Source organism: Alosa pseudoharengus, unplaced genomic scaffold (genome assembly GCF_046254945.1).
Source record: "Alosa pseudoharengus isolate Yale_2024_CS ecotype anadromous, Long Island Sound unplaced genomic scaffold, YU_APseudo_1.1 YU_APseudo_1.1_scf_3, whole genome shotgun sequence".
Lineage (NCBI taxonomy): Eukaryota > Metazoa > Chordata > Actinopteri > Clupeiformes > Clupeidae > Alosa > Alosa pseudoharengus.
In genome coordinates, this window is record NW_027468718.1 from 42701761 (window position 1) to 42722706 (window position 20946).

Genomic DNA, 20946 nt, shown 5'->3' on the forward strand with positions numbered 1-20946 from the left:
CTCTTACACACACACACACACACTCACCTGTCTGTTTGTCTATCTGATCCTTTTACCCTTTCTTTTCTTCACAGCACACTTACATAGGCTACGGAAGGCCTATACAGACTTCAGCTGGTACTAGCTATGTAAAAGTCAATTAAACTTGATTTAACAGAGATCTCTGCACTTTGTGCTCTGAATGGGTGTAGACAAGAACTGGCAGAGCAGGCTAGGCCTACACTCAAGCACACTATAGGCATGAATTGATAGTATTGGTATTGAAGTATTATGTTTTTAAGTGGACAATTTCAAGAATTTTAGGCACAATTTCTTGTTAAAGAGATCAATCATCAGCCTAAAAAATGTTTTATAATGTTGTATTGTTTATGTGGTCCTCTTTTGCACACTACCTTGTAGAATATATTTGCTTTTTGGCACCAAACCCTATGCTATAATACCAGCAATGTGAGGTTTATGGACAAAACACCAAATTTGACCTTTTCTGAATTTGACCTTTGATTTGGGTCCATCTAAACCAGGGGTCTCAAACACCCGGCCCGCGACGTATGTCAAAATAATAATGTAATCCGGCCCTTGAGACCATTTTTAATTGCGACAAACAACGATACTGATTAAAATAGACGATAGTTCCAAGTACGGTGACAAATCTCATTTGTACTCTGCTCCACTATGTAGACATGCAGAGCTTCATTCAAACCTAAAATCGCTGCGCAAAGATTTCAGGAAGGCTACACGCGAGAAACACAAAGACGTGCATTTGTAATGACGCGGAAGCGATGCAGGCCATAGTGTTGCATAAATTGAAGCAGAAATTAAGCGGAAATAGGCCTACACCAAATGTTGAAAAACGTTTACGTGTGATGAAGTCTTAGGTAGGCTATGTTATTCACCTATTCTAAATCTGAAGGAGAATATCCTTTTGGAGATTATGATCCATCGTCTATTGAATGGAGGTGCGTCTGCGTGTAGCCTATAAGACGGTGTCCACTAAGCATACCATGCTTATTTCGACCCTCTGTGGACGTGATACAGACAGCAGGGCTAGTAGAAATGGGGCTCTAAACTACAAAGTCACCCGCAATATGATGCGAACTTCTGGGTACTCAGATTACCCGCGATAGGAACTGATTTGACCAGAATACTTTATTGTAGGCCTTGTTGTTTAGAAACCATATACATCTTAGCTGTTGGTATACATCTTAGGTGTTTTCCTGTTAATTTGTTATGTGGGCAATATGAAAAAAGTAAACCTGCTCAAATATGTTCATCCAGTATTTACTGAAAGGTGCATAATTTGAGGTGCTTGCCATCCAGTGGCAAACTAGATGGGTAAATTTACCCCCTTCATAAACTTTTGTTTTACTCAAAGATTTTTACATTTACAGTAGGACTTTATCTCTGACCACTTTCAAGCCATGGCCTTTTGAAATTTTGATATAAAAATCCAATGGTGTTGCTTTCTTATAGTTTGCCAGGTTTAAAAACTTTATGAGAGGAAAATATTTTTATTTGGTGTGAAACACACACATACCTGTTTTTATGCTTTTCATTTGTTTTATAATTTGTATTAATATTTATTTTATCATTATTTTATTTATAAGCTAAGGTTGCTAGCACAGGTGTCTAAAACTAGATAAAAACACTTGCACTTTCTGTTTGCAGTTTTGTGTGGTATTTGAAAAAAAGAACATTGCATTTTCAGAAATAGCCGGCCCTCCAATCAGATGACGTTGGCAGAATTGGCCCCCAGCTCATTTGAGTTTGAGACCCCTGATCTAAACCTTCAAAAAAAATGGACATGTTTTTTTTTTACTCTTAAGAACCCCTAGAACAAATATATAATACTCTCCAAAAATTAACATGAGAATCCCACAAGCCCCCAAATTAGACACATAGCCCCCGCGTTTCCCAAACCACAGCAACTTTGTTGGTTGCAATGCAATTTCTCATTGCCAACCAACTAGCCTACAGTAGGCTAGCCTAAGTTGCTTACAGGTTAAACAACTATGGGTTTGGGAAACGCACCCAGAGCCTTATTGCCACTAATCTAGTTCACATATAGTAGGCTACTTTCTGGTGATAGCCTACAGTCAGTAATAATAGGTTAGTCTACTGAAAGGTTTCCTTTCATTTTTGCAGTTTGTTCCAGCCCATAGAACAGACCTGCATTAGTTCTAGTGGTGGTGTGATGACACGTGTTTCCTTACATGACACGTTATCTGAAAACAAACCTCAGAAAGAGGTGACTTGTTGCATAGTGTTGCTTTAAATGTAGCCTATGTCCTACTTTTTCTATATTTTTGAATGTTTTAAGTTCAACATTTACTCCAACATTACCCCTCTGATCCATCCGCAGCACCAGTTGAGGTCGAGGATTGTACGCGATGTGACGATTTGAGTTCTGTGAAGTGTAGTGTTTATGCGGTGTCAGCGAACGACACTGAGCACATGAAGCACTACAATACCCACAATCCTCTTAGTTAATTGAAGTCACATGAGCAAAAAAAAAAAAAAACACCAAATCGAAGTTTTTAAATAGGGTCTATAATCAGGAAAGAATCCACCATTGAATAAATAATCACAATGTATGTGTATATAGAGGAAAACTCATCCCATCCATGAAGGAGAAGTATCTGGTACGTCTGGCATGCACGAATGTTGCATCTAGTCAAGTGTCGCAAAGCTGTATCTATGAAATGCATTTATATGTGATTGTTTTTAGCATACCTAGCCTCAACTAGATAACTGAATATCTAACAAAAACATGCACTTTGGCGAATTGTGTTACTTTTCGACCATGACGCTGCCTAACGTACCTGACCGTGCTTTTGATCTATAAGATCTGTTCGTTCAAGTATGGGTCTTTCTAACTCAAACGCATGGGTAAACCATCACGAAACGGCTAAGAAAGCTACGAACAGGCCAGCGGTGCTAGCCAGCCAATATACTAACTAGCTGAAACGTTTCACATCTTGTTCACACTAACCTACCCACTTCAGTCAGTTTTGGTGATGTGCAATAAACCGCACGAGTTATTAAAGGGGGATAATAATTTATGGCAAGTGCATGTAGATCTAGGCAATTGCTGTTAACTGTACTGTATCTCTCGGTTAAGCATTAGGGTACTTGGACCTTTTCGCTTGGGTTCTTAAAAGCATATACAAGTGAAAATGTGACCAGACCTAGCGCACAATTTCCTTTATGCTGTCAATAACCGTTTGCCGCAAAGTGATTAATTTAATTGTCCTGAGAGTGAGGCCACTTGGGTTAATATTGCAATTCACATATAGTTATAGACTTATCACAATGAGAAAGTGTTGCTTGAACCTGAACTTTGCCCACCTGTCTGCTTACACACTTTTGGATTGAACAGCCTTCAGATGGTTTGGGGGATTATAATGAACCAGATGGGCTCCCAGGCTAGCGTGGTTAACCAGAAGAGGCGCTTGGTGCTTGGTGTGGTGATCCTTCTCCTGGTAGATGTGATTTGGGTAGCCTCCTCTGAACTGACATCAGTAAGTCTTCATATCCTCCCTGTGCATTGCATTTATGTTGTCATTGTTTATTGATAATTGTGTCTGGGCCCACATCATGGCTACTGACTTCACTTGACTAGTTAAAGGTAACGATATGTGTCATGTCAGCTGTGTAAACAACATACAATACAGTGTACAGTCACAGCATTTCCTGCATTCCTACTATATATTTTCCTAGGGAGCTGTTAACAGGTATGTTTTGTGCGGTAGTATATTTTTAAACAGGAGGACTACAACAAGCCTTTCTTCAGCACGTTTGCAAAGACGTCCATGTTTATCCTGTACCTCCTGGGCTTCCTGGTTTGGAGACCTTGGAAACAGCAGTGTGGTGGTGGCTTCCGTCGACAGCACCCAGCACTTGTGAGTAGCATCTCTCCAAAAACTAATATATCATCAATGACATGGAAACTGAGGCCATTAATGTGTCAAAGGACACACACAAAGTTTGACATGGTGAAGGTATGAAATAGGTGTGCTCAGGGATGGGCAGTATTTCTGATACATATATTTAAAATATGAATACAAAATACTAAATATTATGTTGTAATTTGTATATGATTGGGATGATGGAAATGCCTTCATATTTTGTATCAAAATACTAGTGTTTTGTGTTTTTGATTTTTTTTATAAATACTGTAAAATACTTTCAGACATAAAGTGATGACATCATATACTGTAAGAAATGAAAAGTCAGGGCTGTCCAATTTATCAAACCATATTACGTTACAATTACATAAAAGAGTCTAGTTTTGAATGAAACACAACCTTTTTGTGTTCAAATAGTCATTTTAATTGAGTAATTCGAGGTTCCAGTACTAAGTACATCTAGCTTGACGTAGCCATACTCAATTGTAGTCAGAATATGAGTCTGATACTGCTCCATTGGGACGCAATTATGGGGCGTGTTTCAACCGATACAGGGGGGGAATGCCTCTGCACTCAATTGGATAGACCTAACCAATCAGAGCAATGAAATAGCTTACTGTGAGATGTAGGAAGAACACACAAACCATCCTTCTTCTACACAAATGCCTTAACATTGTTCTCTGGTCTTTAGTAAAAGTAATTGTGCTGTCAATATCTCCTACAACACTCATTAGTGAAATCTAAGAGATACGTAGTAGGGTAGGCTATTAGGAAAAAACTGATAGTATCCCCTCCGTTTTTAAAAATAATTCCGTTGAACACTGATATGCTACAAACATGTTATAAACAGCTGGGAAAGGCTGTCGCAAATCCCTCGAACAGGTGGTCAATCAGAGATTTCAAACGAACGAGGGAACAACATGTCACAATGCAACACGCTGTTTTCCCTTGATGAAAGTAAAACCATGAGTTTTCCCACATCTCAAAGTTTTCAGAAATAATCGTCATTGAAATAATATGCATTTTCCATATGGGGTCTTAAAAGCCATCTGTCTCCTTCTAGCCACAGTGTTTTTGTTGCAAACATAATCAACCTAAGCGTGCTCAGACGACGTGATAGACGAGGCACTGTTGCTCACCTGTCCATCATCGTAAAGCCCGATTTGATTGCTCTCCCCAGAGCTGGCGGACCATAGTTGCTCCACAACAGAGCAATGCCAGACCGAACTAAGTTCGGCTGGCACCCAGGCTAAAGTACATCTGAATGCCTACTCTCAGTACATGCCACCTGTATAGCACAATGATGTTGAAATTACATGAATATTTCATGTAAGCTTAACTGAAGCAATTTTATTGGAATTATTTGATCAAATTGGGTAATCGCAGCTAGCCTGATGAGCCAGACCCACATCAAGATGTGCATCTAGATTTCTAGGCTAAATCGCAGCATGAATCAGTTTTGTAAACTGAAAGAGAAATGGGTTAGACACCTAATTACACTTAATTTTATTAAGTGTAATTACCGGTAGGTGCCTATACAATGTAATCATGAAAATTTCAAAAGCGCTTTTGCACACCTCTTTTGGGACAGGAGCGTAAATTACGCATGCAAATACTTTATTGTACTTCACACAACGTTTCGGTCACACAGACCTTCCTCAGGTGAATTTGCCTGTTGCTATGTATAACAGATCACTGTCAAGGAAAATGGGTTTTGTGCCTCTAATTTATGTCTTTCATTCCGCAAGTAGTCTGGTCACAATTGCAATGGAACTTCATTCAAAAGTGAAAGCAGACGGTTGATCAGCTGCGTTCTAAAGAAAGTTTGATTTAAGTTCAGCGTGTGTTGAGAACTATTTGTTTCTCAGCAAAAGCCACAACAAAACGGTAGCAAATAAATGTAAAGATACCTATCATGTGGAGTTTATTTTTTTCGTTTTGGCAAGTTGCCGTATTATAAGCAGGATAATATAGAACGCTGGTCATTATTGGGAAAGTCCCTTCAGGGCGAAGCAAGTCAGGATGTATTTTCCCGATAATGACCGGTGTTCTATACATTATCCCTTACATAATAGGATGTTACATTTGCATGTGACTGCCCGAAACAAAATTTATTATTTTTCAGCTGTAAACTAAATTATGCAACTACTGTGATAAACACACCACTGCTATGCTATGTGGTTTAAATCAGACTTCAAGTCATTCTCATCATTCATTTTAATTACTCACGAGTCATTGTTGCCGATGCTGAAGTAGACCATCTATTACTGAACAATTAGGATATCATTATGGCTCATTAGGGAAAAGTTCTTTGAACATGAGTTACTTTAAAACTAACCTTTATCTGGAACAGGGGGGTAAGCATACTTGATTATGGAATGCCTTGTCAGGTAGAGAAAGTCTGATGCTGTCAGAGATTGTCTACTTTATCAACTCAACTCACCCAGTGTGATAGATTTTATACTCCGTTGAAAATAGTATTTTTAGTATTTTCAAAATACATAATACAGTATTTTACTTTCATACATGGCATAGCTACTGTATTTTTCAGCTACTGAAGTTAATTTTAATACATTTATAAATCAGGTATATTTGGTATTTTATATCCAAATACATTTTGATGTATTTTTGCCCATCCCTGGGTGTGCTAGTGGAAAATTTTAAACTCTTTGTCGAGCATCAAAATGTCTCTCCACAGTGTTGCAAAAATTTTCACCTCTGCCACTAAAGAAGTTCCCAACTTCTAAATGTTTCTCTTGTGTTATGAGTTCAGCATTCTTTAGACCTTTTTGGTCGGAAATACCCAATCAGATCTTACCAATGTAATTTTCATTTAGATATAGACAGTGTTGATGTTGATGGTATTGTTGATGGTATGTTGATATTGATGGTATTGCAAGGATACTTCCTCAACCAATTCAGCAATACCCTGAAAAAATGTTTGAACATTTTGAAGATTTTATTTATAGAATATGTTATGGTATTAAATAAACTAGTTATTTGTAGTGTAATGGGCAACTGTTGCCTGTAGAGGGCATGTTTTGCTTAACAGTGCGACAGACCTTTGGGAGCTGTGCTATTAAATAATGCTTATGAGTGGATATTCTCTTTTTGACAGTTCTCAGATGCTGAAGAATGCCTTACCCCGTTTATTGCTGAGAATGGTTATAGCAACTCTTTAGTAAGTACCCTCTTACAGAGGCCGTAGTAATTTCTGTAGCATTTTCTTAAATTAAGACACATACGACATGCCTCTTGTTTCATTAATATTTTGACTTGCATTACATTATTTAAACTTTGCTGTGACTATCCAATTCTGTGTGTTTGTCAGAGTGAGTCCCTCTATGTTCCGGTGAAGTTTCAAGATTTTCCCTTGGACCATGTCACCATTGCCAGCTCTGATTGTGAACTCTGTGAGTAGGCGGTGCTTTCTCGACTTTTTGATGAAATATTAAGCTATCCAAGGGAACATTTTGCTTGAAGCTACAACTTGCATCACAACCTGCAACTTCAACTCTGAAAAATGGAATAGGGTCATTCTTCAGGGTAATATTTAATAAGCTTTCTGTCCTTGTCCATCAGCCCAAGTCCCCAAGAAACAACGGGTCCGCTTCAGTAACATCATGGAGGTGCGACAGCTTCCCTCGAACCAAGCACTGGAGGCTAAGCTGTCTCGCATGTCCTACTCTGCCTGCAAAGACCAGGAGTCACTGCTCAGGACTGCAGGCAAGCTGACCGTGGCTGAAGTGGCTAAAATCAGCTTCTTTGTCTGCTTTGTGGTGAGTTGTCAGTGTGTGTTTCTATAAGCATCTCAAGTAATGACGTTGTGTCAGTCTAAAACTGATTTCAGACATAAGTGTAAGTCTGCAAGTTCTGTACATATCAAGACGTTGGGCCGTATATCTTAACAACATATCCCAACATTTGGAACTCCAAATGCGGTTCTAACACTACTCGCCTCCAAGTATTTTCGATGGACATTATGCAAATAAGCTCAGATCTGAGCGATAAATATGCGGGTAGGATTCACTCGGTGCCGTTGTTAGGTATGGGCATTCGAGCTATAGCCTTGGATCTCTCAACATTTTTTTTTTTAAAAAGAGCAAAGAATCTATTTACAGTTTATATTTTTTTCCAATCATGCATTAAAACCTTTATGCGAGAGAGAGAGAAAGAGAGAGATTTATACTTGGTATAAGAAACTTACTGTATAAGGAAATCATAAAGGCGACAAACCTGCCCTGCACTCATTGCCTACAGTTCGGAGCGTGGCCAAACAGTGCTGGCCTACTTTGCAGAATCGAATAGTGAGTCTCCAATGATTCGTTCTCCTTAAGCTAGGCATAACATGCACCATATGATATGCATCTTTGCTATTTAAAATTCCACTCTAGTTGGCTAGTTCACCCTACGCAGAGATTATTTTCATGCGCATGTCCGCACGTAAGCATCATGTCTGAGTCAACCAAAGGGTCGACATCCGTTTGACAAAGATTCGAAACATTCGCAATCGTGCAGAGGACATGTCTGAAAACAGTTTTCCTTATGCCTTATGCTTAATAACATGTGCTTTACATGTCCAATTTTGTTTCACGTTGTGCTTTTCACGTGTTTCTTTGCATGTTATCTGTACTTGGCATCTGTTGACAAGTTGTTTTCCTCTTAAACTCTCACAGTGGTTCCTGGCCAACTTTTCTTATCAACAAGCACTCTCAGAAACAGAGGTTGCGATTGTGAACATTTTGTCCTCTACTTCTGGTAATTATTATTTTTGTTCCCTGTGTAAGAACTACATTTCTGTCTCCTTGTTGAAACATAATTCAAATCACTATATGGATGCACTGAGTTCACTCAGAGCTCTGATGGATTATCAGAAATATAGGAACTGTTACCGGGCTCCAGACTGCCACAAGACTGATTTTTACAACTAGTGGCACATGTGCGACCTGCAAATTTGCCAAGGTTTATTTTTTCATGTTGAAATTGAAAAACAAGGATGGCGGGAGTCTGCCAATGTGTGTAAGAGAGGCAGGGTCCAGGACTGATTAGTCAATTGCAGGGGTCACATCATCCAGAGCCTACAGCAACACATTTCCAAGAAAACTCAAAAGGCAGATTTGGAGGAGGTCTTGTTCGAAAAAGGCAAGAAAACAATGTTTCCGCCAGGAATGCCTGAGTGGGTTAACGTGGCTTAGATATTGCAGACACAATAACACCACAAACTGTATCTTCAGCTCTAGATGTGGTTCAAAGTGCTACATGTTAATATGGACATCCACCCTACTCCATTTTCGCTCTCAATAACTGTCAAATGCAACGTTATAAAATCCCGGCTCTCAGCCTTTGAATGAATAGAGCGTTTGCATTGGACAATTCAATGCAAAACACTCCAAGTGGGGATATTGCCACTCATGATGACTTCTGGAATACCTCTCATCCAATAAAACAGTGTTATAACTGTTATATAAATTTTACTTAAGCTTTTATACATTTAGAATGGGGCACATGTGAATAATTGTCTTGGGGATCAGTTTAAGGTGTGCATCCCTAAACTTTGCTCCTACATTTTTCAGTTAGGGGCTACAGTGTTCCAAGTAATACATGTAAGTCTGCAGCCATGTGTTACAGGAAATAAAAAGAAAAGAGAAACTTGTGTTCTCTTCAGAGGTCCTGATCTGTATTCATAGGTCACAGTACCAATTAAGTCTTGCCCTGCTGAACATTTGATTTTATTTGTTGATTGATTGTTGAGTATGCAAGTATGAGAGGTCTTCATGTATGAGCTTACACATCCTGACCTGTGCTTTGTTTGCAGGTCTGTTCACTCTGATCCTGGCAGCCATATTTCCCAGCAGTAGCAGTGACCGATTCACGCTCTCCAAGCTCTTAGCTGTAGCACTGAGGTAATAATGATCTTATTAAGGATACATTTTCTTCATATATCAACTTCAATATATCAAATATTCATGTGATGTCTTGTTCATAAGTGTGCTCCTACTCAGAGCATCCAGACCATCCTTGTTGTTCCCTTGAAGTGACTGTTTTGCTGCCAACATAAGACTGATGTTAGGACCCTGATGCAGTTGTGTCGTTTTTTCAGCATGGGAGGAGTGGCCCTTGTCAGCGTCTCAAGCATGGATAATTCAGGTGGAAAAGGCACTATTGGTAATTATGTCAGTTCTTAATCCTAAGGTCCTAAGTCACTGAAAGGAACTATCACCTTGTGTCTCGTATAACTTGTTTTTTTTATAGTTGTGTATTTGCATCATTAGTCTGATTTCCTTACTTTTCTTTTTATTAATGTTTTTATTATTATTATTATGGTCACAGGTTTGTTCTAGGTGATCAGTGTATTTAATCAGGTCTAAGTTGTATTTTTCCATAGCTTCAGTGCAAAAAGTGATAATGCTTTCCATTTTATTCAGGGTCACTGTGGTCCTTAGCAGGGGCTGCATTATATGCTGTGTACATTGTCATGATCAAAAGGAAGGTTGATCGAGAAGGAAAAATGGACATTCCCATGTTTTTTGGTGAGTGAACCTGATTGCAGTGGAACAATTAATGTGAAAGTGAATTCACAGTATATTATGTTTGATCTAGAAAATGATGGGTCTGTCTGTTACAACCTGAACGTTAGACTGTTACTAAACAGAACCTGGTTAATAATCAGTTTAGCCGATTTAGACAGTGCCGTGCGGTCAGGGTCCACATATAAAATCCAGATAATACAATACTTTATTTACTAATACATAAAATCATTCATAAAATCATAAATGATTTGCTTGATTATTGTCCCCACCTCTCTCTATCCCCATATTTCTCCAGGTTTTCTGGGCCTTTTCAACATCCTGTTCCTGTGGCCTGGCTTCCTCCTGCTGCACTACACCGGCTTTGAGGCCTTTGAGCTGCCCAGCAACCTGGTGTGCACTTACATCCTTATCAACGGCTTGATCGGCACTGTGCTCTCGGAGTTCCTCTGGCTGTGGTGAGTGTGTTTTGGAATTATAGTGCTTACATGTTTGATTCAAACATGTATTTGTTTCAGAGATAGCCCGATAGGTCAGAACAGCTGTAATAATAAATTGTATTGCATTTATGCTGTAATAATACATTTTAGTAATATTTTGCCTAGACTGGTGGTAAGTTTAATGTGTCAAAAGCTTTGAAGGTATATTTGTTTTTTTGATTTTCATAAGCAACTACTTCATAGTCAAATTTATTTTAATAGTAGATATGTGAAGGACCAGTAAACATCTGTCATTTTCCTTAGTCATCCCTAACAATGGATTTATTACTTACCTTTTGGAATGCATATGTGCTGTTTTGTTCCTCCCTACAGGGGCTGCTTCCTAACCTCGTCTCTGATAGGAACTTTAGCATTGAGTCTCACTATACCTCTGTCCATCATAGCGGATATGTGTATGCAGAAGGTAAGCGCTTTAGTTGGTAAGGGAGAATTTAATTTAATTCTTTGTATTAATTGTTTCCTGCAGCTTTCAAAGAAAAGTAAACACTAAGTGGATAATGCCACTACTAGTATTACGTTATTTCCCCCGAACCAACCTTTTGCTGTAGTTTAGAAAAAAGAAGGAGGGTAGGGCTTATAGAGTTGACCTCAATGAATGGTATTACGTGCTATTTTAGGTGCCCATGGTTTGGAGTTGGACATAAAACATGAACCACTAATAGTCTTCGTTTCTATAATTGCTCCTACCAGTTGCACGAAATCTAGCCATCCAGAATATGTTGCATTGTCCGCTGCTCCCCATACCACAAGTTAGTGTGACACTGGTAAATGATATCACACGTTAGTGTGACACTGGTGAATGATAGTACATGTTAGTGTGACACTGGTGAATGATACCACGACACTGGTGAATGATACCACACGTTAAGGGCACTACATACTTGCCACTCCCGACCGGTAGCTCGACAATGTGACGTCAAAATTGCGTCATTTCCTCTGTCGCACGAGAAAATTCAGCCTCGCGCAGGCAGGTCGTGCAAAGGAGATTTTTTTTCAGATGCGCGCGACAAGCAGGATGAGCTTGAAGCCAAGATCAGGGAGCATGCGTGCCTCTATACAAACATTCAGGCATTTCATATAGCCTAGCCCACATCTTAAATAAACACGATGTTTGAATAGTCAGTTTGAGAAGAGAGGGAAATTAATCTGGCTAGGTTACCAGCAAGAGTTCGTGATTTTTAAATAGTTTGCTGGATAAGTTAATGAAGCTACCAGAGAGAGATGTAACACAGGGAATTAAGATGAAAGAACTAGGACCCAGGGACATGGCAATAATCCAGCAAAAGGTAACAAAGATATGTATTTTCAACCAAAGGATATCTAAGACCCGAAAAAAAAAATATTTCCACCTTAGGAAATTAGGCTACACATACTCATCTCTCAGCACCAGCCAGCTAGCTAAAATTTCCCTCGGGATGAATAAAGTATCTATCTATCTAGCTGCACACACTTTGGAAACTAGATGGTAATGATGGTAGTTGTGAATAGCAGCAACCGAAGTCTGAAGTATCATCACAGAGGATTCAGGACCAATTCAGGAGAATATTGCAACTAGTGTCGCGACCACCACGCGCGAGTATAAATGGTTACGGCGCTCCCGTGACGTCACATTGTCACGCTACCGGTCGGGAGTGGCGAGTATGTTGAAGGCATTAGTGCGACACTGGTGAATGATACCACGTGTTAGTGCGACACTGGTGAATGATACCACGTGTTAGTGTGACACTGGTGAATGATACCACGTGTTAGTGTGACACTGGTGAATGATACCACGTGTTAGTGTGACACTGGTGAATGATACCACAACACTGGTGAATGATACCACACGTTACTGTGACACTGGTGAATGATACCACATGTTAGTGTGACACTGGTGAATGATACCACGTGTTAGTGCGACACTGGTGAATGATACCACGTGTTAGTGTGACACTGGTGAATGATACCACAACACTGGTGAATGATACCACACGTTACTGTGATACTGGTGAATGATATCACGTGTTATTGTGACACTGGTGAATGATACCACGACACTGGTGAATGATACCACACGTTACTGTGACACTGGTGAATGATACCACGTGTTAGTGTGACACTGGTGAATGATACCACGTGTTAGTGTGACACTGGTGAATGATACCACGTGTTAGTGTGACACTGGTGAATGATACCACGTGTTAGTGTGACACTGGTGAATGATACCACAACACTGGTGAATGATACCACACGTTACTGTGACACTGGTGAATGATACCACATGTTAGTGTGACACTGGTGAATGATACCACGTGTTAGTGCGACACTGGTGAATGATACCACGTGTTATTGTGACACTGGTGAATGATACCACGACACTGGTGAATGATACCACACGTTACTGTGACACTGGTGAATGATACCACGACACTGGTGAATGATACGTTAGTGTGACACTGGTGAATGATACCACGACACTGGTGAATGATACGTTAGTGTGACACTGGTAAATGATACGTTAGTGTGACACTGGTGAATGATACCAGACGTTAGTGATACACTGGTGAATGAATATTCCTGGAGAGACCCTCATCCTCCAGGCCCAGCAGCTCAATGTGCAGACAGACACACTGTTGCCAAAGCAACTTTAAACATTCTAGCCATCACCTTCCCACTACCTGTGAGTGTGCTGCTAGTTAACTTTGATACAAAACATAAGACCACCAAGGAGCATTTTTGAGTGTTGGTGAAGTTTTGTAAAGCGGTCAGTTTGGGTGTCCTAATTTCAAATTTGATGCAAATTGTGTTATGTTTCTGCTAGGTTGTCATCATGCTTCCCGACCTGTCTTCCTATTTGATTAGAAGATATTTCAGAACCAGAAAGCTTTTTTCAGTGTCTTTATGTTTGTGTAGTAGCTCAGATTGCCCTGTCGTGAGCTAACAGTAATAGATGAATGTGTGGCTGTCTGTGGACCATTCCCCCTGGGCAGGTGCATTTCTCCTGGATGTTCTTTGTGGGGAGTATCCCTGTTTTCCTGTCTTTCTTCTGTGCTACTCTCTTATGCCACTACAATAACTGGGACCCTGTGACTGTGGGCCTGAGAAGGATGTTTGCGTTCATCTGCCGTAAGAAACGCTTTCAAAGGTAAATGCTCACAAGTGCACTTTGACACAACCAAAACCTGGATGACTGATTGTAACTTGCCATTTTGGTTTGATTTATGCGTTTGCATGGGCACAATGTGAACATGAATAAGAATAATAATTTGAAAGTCAAGTCAAGTAATTTTTATTTATAAAGCGCATTTAACATGTACTTAGTACAATCCAAAGTGCTCCACACACAAGACATTGACACATAAAGACAAACAATGCTGGACAGAGCGGCGTAGTCGCCAGCGTACCCGTGACATCAAGACAAACAAACAATTTACAAAATAACAAAAGACACAAGACAGGTGCCGGACAGAGCGGCGTAATCGCCAGCGTACCTGTGACATCACACCAAGACATAGTCTTGAATAATATTGAAACAAGTAGGAGCGATGAAACAAAGTTGGGATGTGCTGTAAAAAAATCTACCGGTACATGAAAACCAAAACAAGAGGAATTCATTACACAGAATATAACATTTGGCAACACTTTATTGTAGAATCCTTTGTTTTTGTGTTTTTATTGTTTGATTGTTTTTTTTAACTATTTTTATTTTATTTTATTATTATTATTTCAGATTGTCTGAAGACAGCGAGCAAACGGAGAGCCTTATTCCTCTTCACAGCCTCTCTCAAGCGGACTGAAACCAGAGCTCTTGAGCTGCCAAACACTTCTCAGGTAGAAACTTGTCTGTCTACTGTCTACTTGTCTAACTTGTTTTTACGGAATGTGGGACTCCCATGCCAAACTTTAATGGTGTAGTTGGACCCTCGTATTTCGAAAGGCTGTGAGTCTTTATCTTCTTTGTATACTTCCGTTCAAGATGACTTTAGCCTTTGATATTAAACACAAGTGCTGTCAGCAGACAGGAAGAAGTTACAGAGATAAGGAAAACTATTGAAAGGAAGTCCATTACTCCTCCACAGGAGTAAACAACACAAATCTGTCTAAAACGGTCTAGTCATCTGATGATTGAACACTACGTAACCATTGCCATAAGGACTTCTCCCCTGCATTTGTATATGTATATACTGTAGCTGGATCAGCGTTGAGTTAAAAAGGCCAGAGGCACGTTACAAGGGAGTGGAGGATGATTTCTGCCCAAACCCGTTTGTTTATGACAAGTGTAATCGCATTTCGGAACATCTGACCAAGTGTACACAGTAAAAGCCTCAAACGCATAACTCATATCTGAAGTATGCCAGTTGTCCATTGTATCGTCTGTTTCTCCTCGTATCCTGTGTTTATCTGTCTACATCTGCCAACATCTGCCTATGACCTAATCACGCAGTGTTGTGATGTTTTCTTTATTCAAACTTTATTTGCATATTGTTCTCTTTTAATCTTTCTAGATAGACTCTTCTGATGAATACAGTGATGTGACAATCTTTGATTGGCCAATCAAAACTCTAAGCACCTTAGTGCCTCATTTTTTTATTTTTCTATTGAAGAGCTTTATTCAGTACTTCTCTCAGCCTCATGAGTAAGTTTTTTAATATATTTTTAAATAGTCTTCTGTTGAACATTATGAAAATATTGTCATGGACTTGGCTTTTTTTACTGGAATGAGATTATTGCCGGGGGTACAAACATCTCCTCTGGACATATTTTGTTTTGTTTTGTTTTTTGTTTTGTCTTTTTTTTTTTTTAAATGACCATCCTATCCCCTCTGAGAGATGAATGTATTGAATTGAAGCTGATCTTTTTCACCACTTCAACTGACCTTACAGCACTATCAACAAACTACACTAACAAAATCATACTTTCCATTGTCTGAGATATGTGGCTGTTAACATAACATTGAGTAGTGTTGACATAACATAACATTGAGTAGACATAAGCTTTATATATGATTTCAAGTACATTGTACATTATGTTGGCTTGACTGAAACCACAAAACGCAATTATATGATTTCACAGTTTTCAATGGTACGAAATGGCTAAAAGTGTTAGTGTAATTGTAATAAAATGATTAGTTATATATTAGTTATATATTTATCACACAGTGTTCCACAGTGTGTATTAGTCTTATTAAGCACATCTTTAGTGCACCAACACATAAATAACCTCTTACGTTTTGATTGAGTAAGGTTGCTGTCTACCTCTTTGAGCCCTGCCATTAAAATGTGTACCAAGTGTGTTTCTTCTGTCTGTATCACAGTCAGACTTTACTTTAACATCCTCAAAAACAAATCAGGTTAGGCTGTAGGCTGTGCAATGGCGTTATATACAGTGATAAAGCATTTCAGATAATGTGGTATTGAGACATATGAGCAGATTTGAAGCGTATCACGCAAGTAATCACCTGTGATAAACTGGAACTGTCTGTTGTGTCAGTGGTAATGGCCAAAGGTGAACTTGATGATTGTTTGTGAATATCAGATGTTTGGGGAATTTTTCCCAACTTTCTCCCATTGTCAAGACCACAGTGTAACAGAGACAGATCATATTTATGAAATATGTTGGCCTCTGTGATTTATTTCCTGACAAATATTTGAGTTGACTTTTTTTTGTGAAAAGAAGAATATTTCTGGGTGACATGTTTCAGCCAGTGATAAATGTTCAATCCATCAGCAGCAAATTTGCAAAATGGCATATTGCATGGTGAACAAGGAACAGTGGGTGCATGCTACTGTTTAATGATGTGTAGGTCTTTGTTTCATCAGTTCTCATTAACTGATACTGTGTCTTGGAAGTGATTATGATCAGTTTCAAATCAAAATTGACTGCTTATTGTTATATATGTTTTTGTGTGATTTGAATGTGAAGGGATTTCGCATAAGGTTAAGTAATGCTGAAGGATTTTTACTTTAAATCATGCATACGGCGAATCCAGACTAAAACACTATTAATATGACACTAAATCAGCTTTTTCAGGGTTTTTGATTTATTTCCCTCCAAACCTGTGTTGATTATTATCAATTTTGTCTATTTTCAAGGTCTGTTTGTGTATTTGTTTATTTTCTATGCTTCTTGGACTGTATTGTGCACTCATTATTACAGAATTACAGAAAAGAATGTCATACACCTGTCAGGTTGTGCATTCATAAAATAATAAAATGCTCAAATAAAAATGTGGCTTTTGCTGGAATTAATATGTATTTCTTTGTGAATATGTATGCTGAGCGGAAATTGAAATTAGTATACATGGCAAGAAAAAGTCTGTTAACCCTTTGGATCTACCTTCTTGCATCAATTGGTCATAAAATGAGATCTGATTCTGATCTTCATCTAAGTCGCAAGTATAGACGAACACAATATGCTACAGCTAATAGCACAGAAAATATAATGAATGTCTTAATCAAACACACCCATAAAACATTCACAGTGCTGATGCAGAAATATAAGTGAGCCCTTGGAATCAACAAAACAGAGCCAAGCACTTCTGGTGACTGTGGATCAGACCTATGCAATGTTGAGGATGAATTTTCGCCCATTCTTCCTTGCAAGGCAGCTTCAGTCCAGCAATATTCTAAGCTTGTCCAGTGTGAATGCATCTCGAGGTCAATCCACAGCATAGTTATGGTCCAAGTTCTAATTAGGCCACTCTAAAAGGCAGATTTTCTTTTTTTAACCTTTCTAATTCACTTAAAATATTTAGGTTCATTGTCCTGCTTCAGCTGGGAAACAGCCACCCTGTCATTGTCATGTAGGACATATTAATAAACTTGAAGATACATTTTTCCCGTAATGATGCCAAGCTGTCCAGTCTCTGCGACATCAAAGCAGCCCTGAGTCAGGATGCCGCTCCAGCCCCATCCACCCACACACACTTCTGCACTGGGATAGTTGAACTTTTTTTATGACATATTGAATAATTTTATATTGTGGCATTTTCCAAACAATTCTATCATCGCTTGTTTTATTTATCGGCTATCATCAGCTTCCTTAATGATGTCAGAAAGCTCGGAAAGCTATGGGTTTCAGCAGAACTCCACAGGAAATAAGTAAGGAAACTGTGGCTGCGACACTACTGACGCCTCAATCAGGCCCGGGGTGGGTAATCGGGAGAATTCCCGGTGGGCCGCTTCACTTTTGGGCCGGTCGAGGAAAAAAAATATTGACATTTGTCACGTTAGTCTATCTTCTCTTAAAGTAGGCTATACACGTTCCGCATTCTGTGCATGACACCGTTGCCTCTGTATGGGTTGTAGCCTACCATGTGAGGGAGTTCTCCCCTCCCAAAAAGAGTTGGTTGGGTCCATATCGCCCGTCTTTTCCAAAAAGTTTTCTCTGATAGCCTACGGATAGCCGGGCCGGCCCTATAGTAGCCATAAGCGTCAGGAAGGATGGATGTAGAAAGAGGCCAGGAGGGATGAAACGGCCAGGTAGAATGCTGCTAACGTTAAATGTGCCAAGCTTCTAGTCTGGCATCGAATCATTCACCTCGCTTAGAGAATTGTCTTTCAAACTGCCTAGGCATGCAATAGGCCAGCGCTACGACCATATCCGTATCCGGTAGGCAAAACGGCAAACACATCCTTCTTAGAAAGGAATGACTTAAGTGCATTGTGTTGCTCAATGTGCAAAAAAGCACAAGTCCAACTCCTCCAAAGTTGACGCCAACGCCGATTCAAACAACCGCTCTTCGTTCGCCATAGCCACCTTCCTTGTTGTTCACCGTCAATGGACTGTCGTTATCCTGTTAAGCCCGCCTTAAGACTCTCTAACGAAATAGAGCGCTGTGATTGGAGAGCATCCACGGTGTTAAGCCAATAGAAATTCCTATGGTTCGATACTAGACGTACAGGCTGAGCAAATTAATTTGCCGCCGCTAGGGTGCGTCTAGATTTCTAGGCTACCAAGCTTCCAGATTACAGACAAAATCCAATTTCCACCACTGTGGAAAACATGGGCCGGTCTTGGGCCTGAAACTCCCGGGCTGAAAAGTGGCCCCACTCCGGCCCTGGCCTCAATCCACCACACAGGAAGCTACAAATACTCACGTCTACCCAGACTTTAGTTGGCCGCCCCAGCTGTGTAGCCCCCCAAAATCCACTAACACAAATCACGGTCCGTCCCCATGTTCCTGCTATGAACACCATGCCTGTTAAATGTTTTATATATGGTGGAGTCATGAGCTGTGAGCCCTTGTGTTAAGCTGTTACTGTACCTTTTGCTTGTTGTACAGTTTGTTGGCAATGGCATCATGTGAAATGATGAATCATTAGACGTAATCTGTTAACGGAACAGAGGAACAGGGACGTAGCATTAATGATCAAGTATACTGAACAGTTACACTCAACTGCCTCCAACCATCTATTGGTCTGTGACATGACGTCTGTCCAGTGATAACTTTGACATATATGCCACTGCCCAAGGCCGTAGTCATGATGTCAACATTGGGGGGGACCAAATCTGTGGTGGGGTCTGAGGGACCCCCAAACAGAATTTCAATACATTTCCTACCATGCAAAAATATTATTAAAAATCACGTCGTTAGTTAGGTCAGTCAATTAGGTTATTCCAAACTTTTGACGGACATAGGCATGGCATGGATGGATTATGAACCCCTGGACACAGATGCCCCCCCCCCCCCCCTCTGGTGAGTTTTATGAAAAGAGAAGGGTGGAGAAGAAGCAACTTCACACAGAGGCTTGGGCTTCAGGGCCCCCTGAGCTCTTGGGCCCAGTAAGCCCATTCAGTAATCCATCCCTGGACCCGTGACTCCATTTGTGTTCAAAATGTATATTACAAACTAGAGTATCTTATGATAACCTCTATATGACACAGAATGTGGTTCTTTGACTTATTACTTACACCTGAAGATTTATTTTTAAACTAAGGCTTAGACTCATAGGTTTGGAGCCTAATAAGATTTTGTCTTTTAATTTAGATTTTATTATGCTGGCGGCTAATCACACAATTTTAACATAGTTTGAAAGGGACAGGATTCAGGAATAGGCTACAAAGACAGGCCCCTCTTCTGTCTGACTCACCTCATGTTACCCCTGTATGCATTATAGACTGGCTTCTGACAGAAATGACGTTTTGTGCCAACACTAGGCCTACTACAGCCTTTAATTGGAGAATGGAGGTGCAAATTCCTTTCTTTGGTTATTGTCCGCGAGATGCAACAATCATTTCTAAGAGGCCTATACGGTAATTTCTGGCATTACTACTAGCATATGAATGCATTATTTATGTTTAAATGACGTGAAAGAAATGACACAGGCTTGCACAAATTCATCATTTAAAATAAAAAGGTTTCACTTTCGCTATCATTGCGAGAATAGGCTACAATATGGAAAATGTTCCCTTTCAGTCTGATCGGCTCCAAACATGTATGGGATTTCCTTAGCCTGTGCTACATCTTTCCAAGAAGTTTTGTGAAAATTGTACCGGTAGCTTTTGCGATATTGTTGACAGCCCTACCTCACCGCAGTAGGGTGCAGTAAATGGAAGCTTTTGATAGCGCACGCCACTAACGAAAAACGGAAAATCACCAGGACAAACCACTCAGGGGTGTAGGCTACTCTGGGACCATAGGTCACTAATTTGTGCGTTATTTACGTCTCATTACATTTCAGATGCGTGTTGGTTTCCTGTAGGGCTAGTATAGCGCTTTATTCTTTCTTTATTTTTCTATGTCCGTATATTGGGGGGGACATTTTGGTCATATTTGAATATTGGGGGGGACACGTCCCCCTCAATGTCTATGGTGACTACGGCCCTGCCACTGCCTTAATTGCAATAGTTCTCTATTGCACACAGCTTTCAATATTCTCTATGCCATAAAATGGTACTGAGACATGACTTCATTGGTGTTACAGACAAAATGTCTTCCATTTAAGGAACAATATTGACTGACTGAAAGTTGTTTATGATCTTGACGTGTAGCTCAACAGACAAAAATTCAGTCTGGGACAAATCCACGATAAA

At 39.8% G+C, this 20946-nt stretch overlaps 1 protein-coding gene across 1 annotated transcript; it reads left to right on the forward strand.

The window, feature by feature from the left end:
• The first annotated feature begins 2513 nt into the window (after positions 1 to 2513).
• On the forward strand, positions 2514 to 17138 carry LOC143100819 (solute carrier family 35 member F5-like). Its single transcript, XM_076264339.1, has 15 exons — positions 2514 to 2639; positions 3377 to 3518; positions 3750 to 3899; positions 7024 to 7086; positions 7237 to 7318; positions 7488 to 7684; positions 8582 to 8663; positions 9721 to 9808; positions 10006 to 10070; positions 10331 to 10435; positions 10731 to 10890; positions 11245 to 11335; positions 13902 to 14056; positions 14642 to 14742; positions 15417 to 17138. The coding sequence occupies exons 2-14, from the start codon at positions 3384 to 3386 to the stop codon at positions 14706 to 14708; spliced, it is 1440 nt and encodes a 479-aa protein (XP_076120454.1). The 5' UTR covers positions 2514 to 2639; positions 3377 to 3383; the 3' UTR covers positions 14709 to 14742; positions 15417 to 17138.
• Positions 17139 to 20946: the final 3808 nt, after the last annotated feature.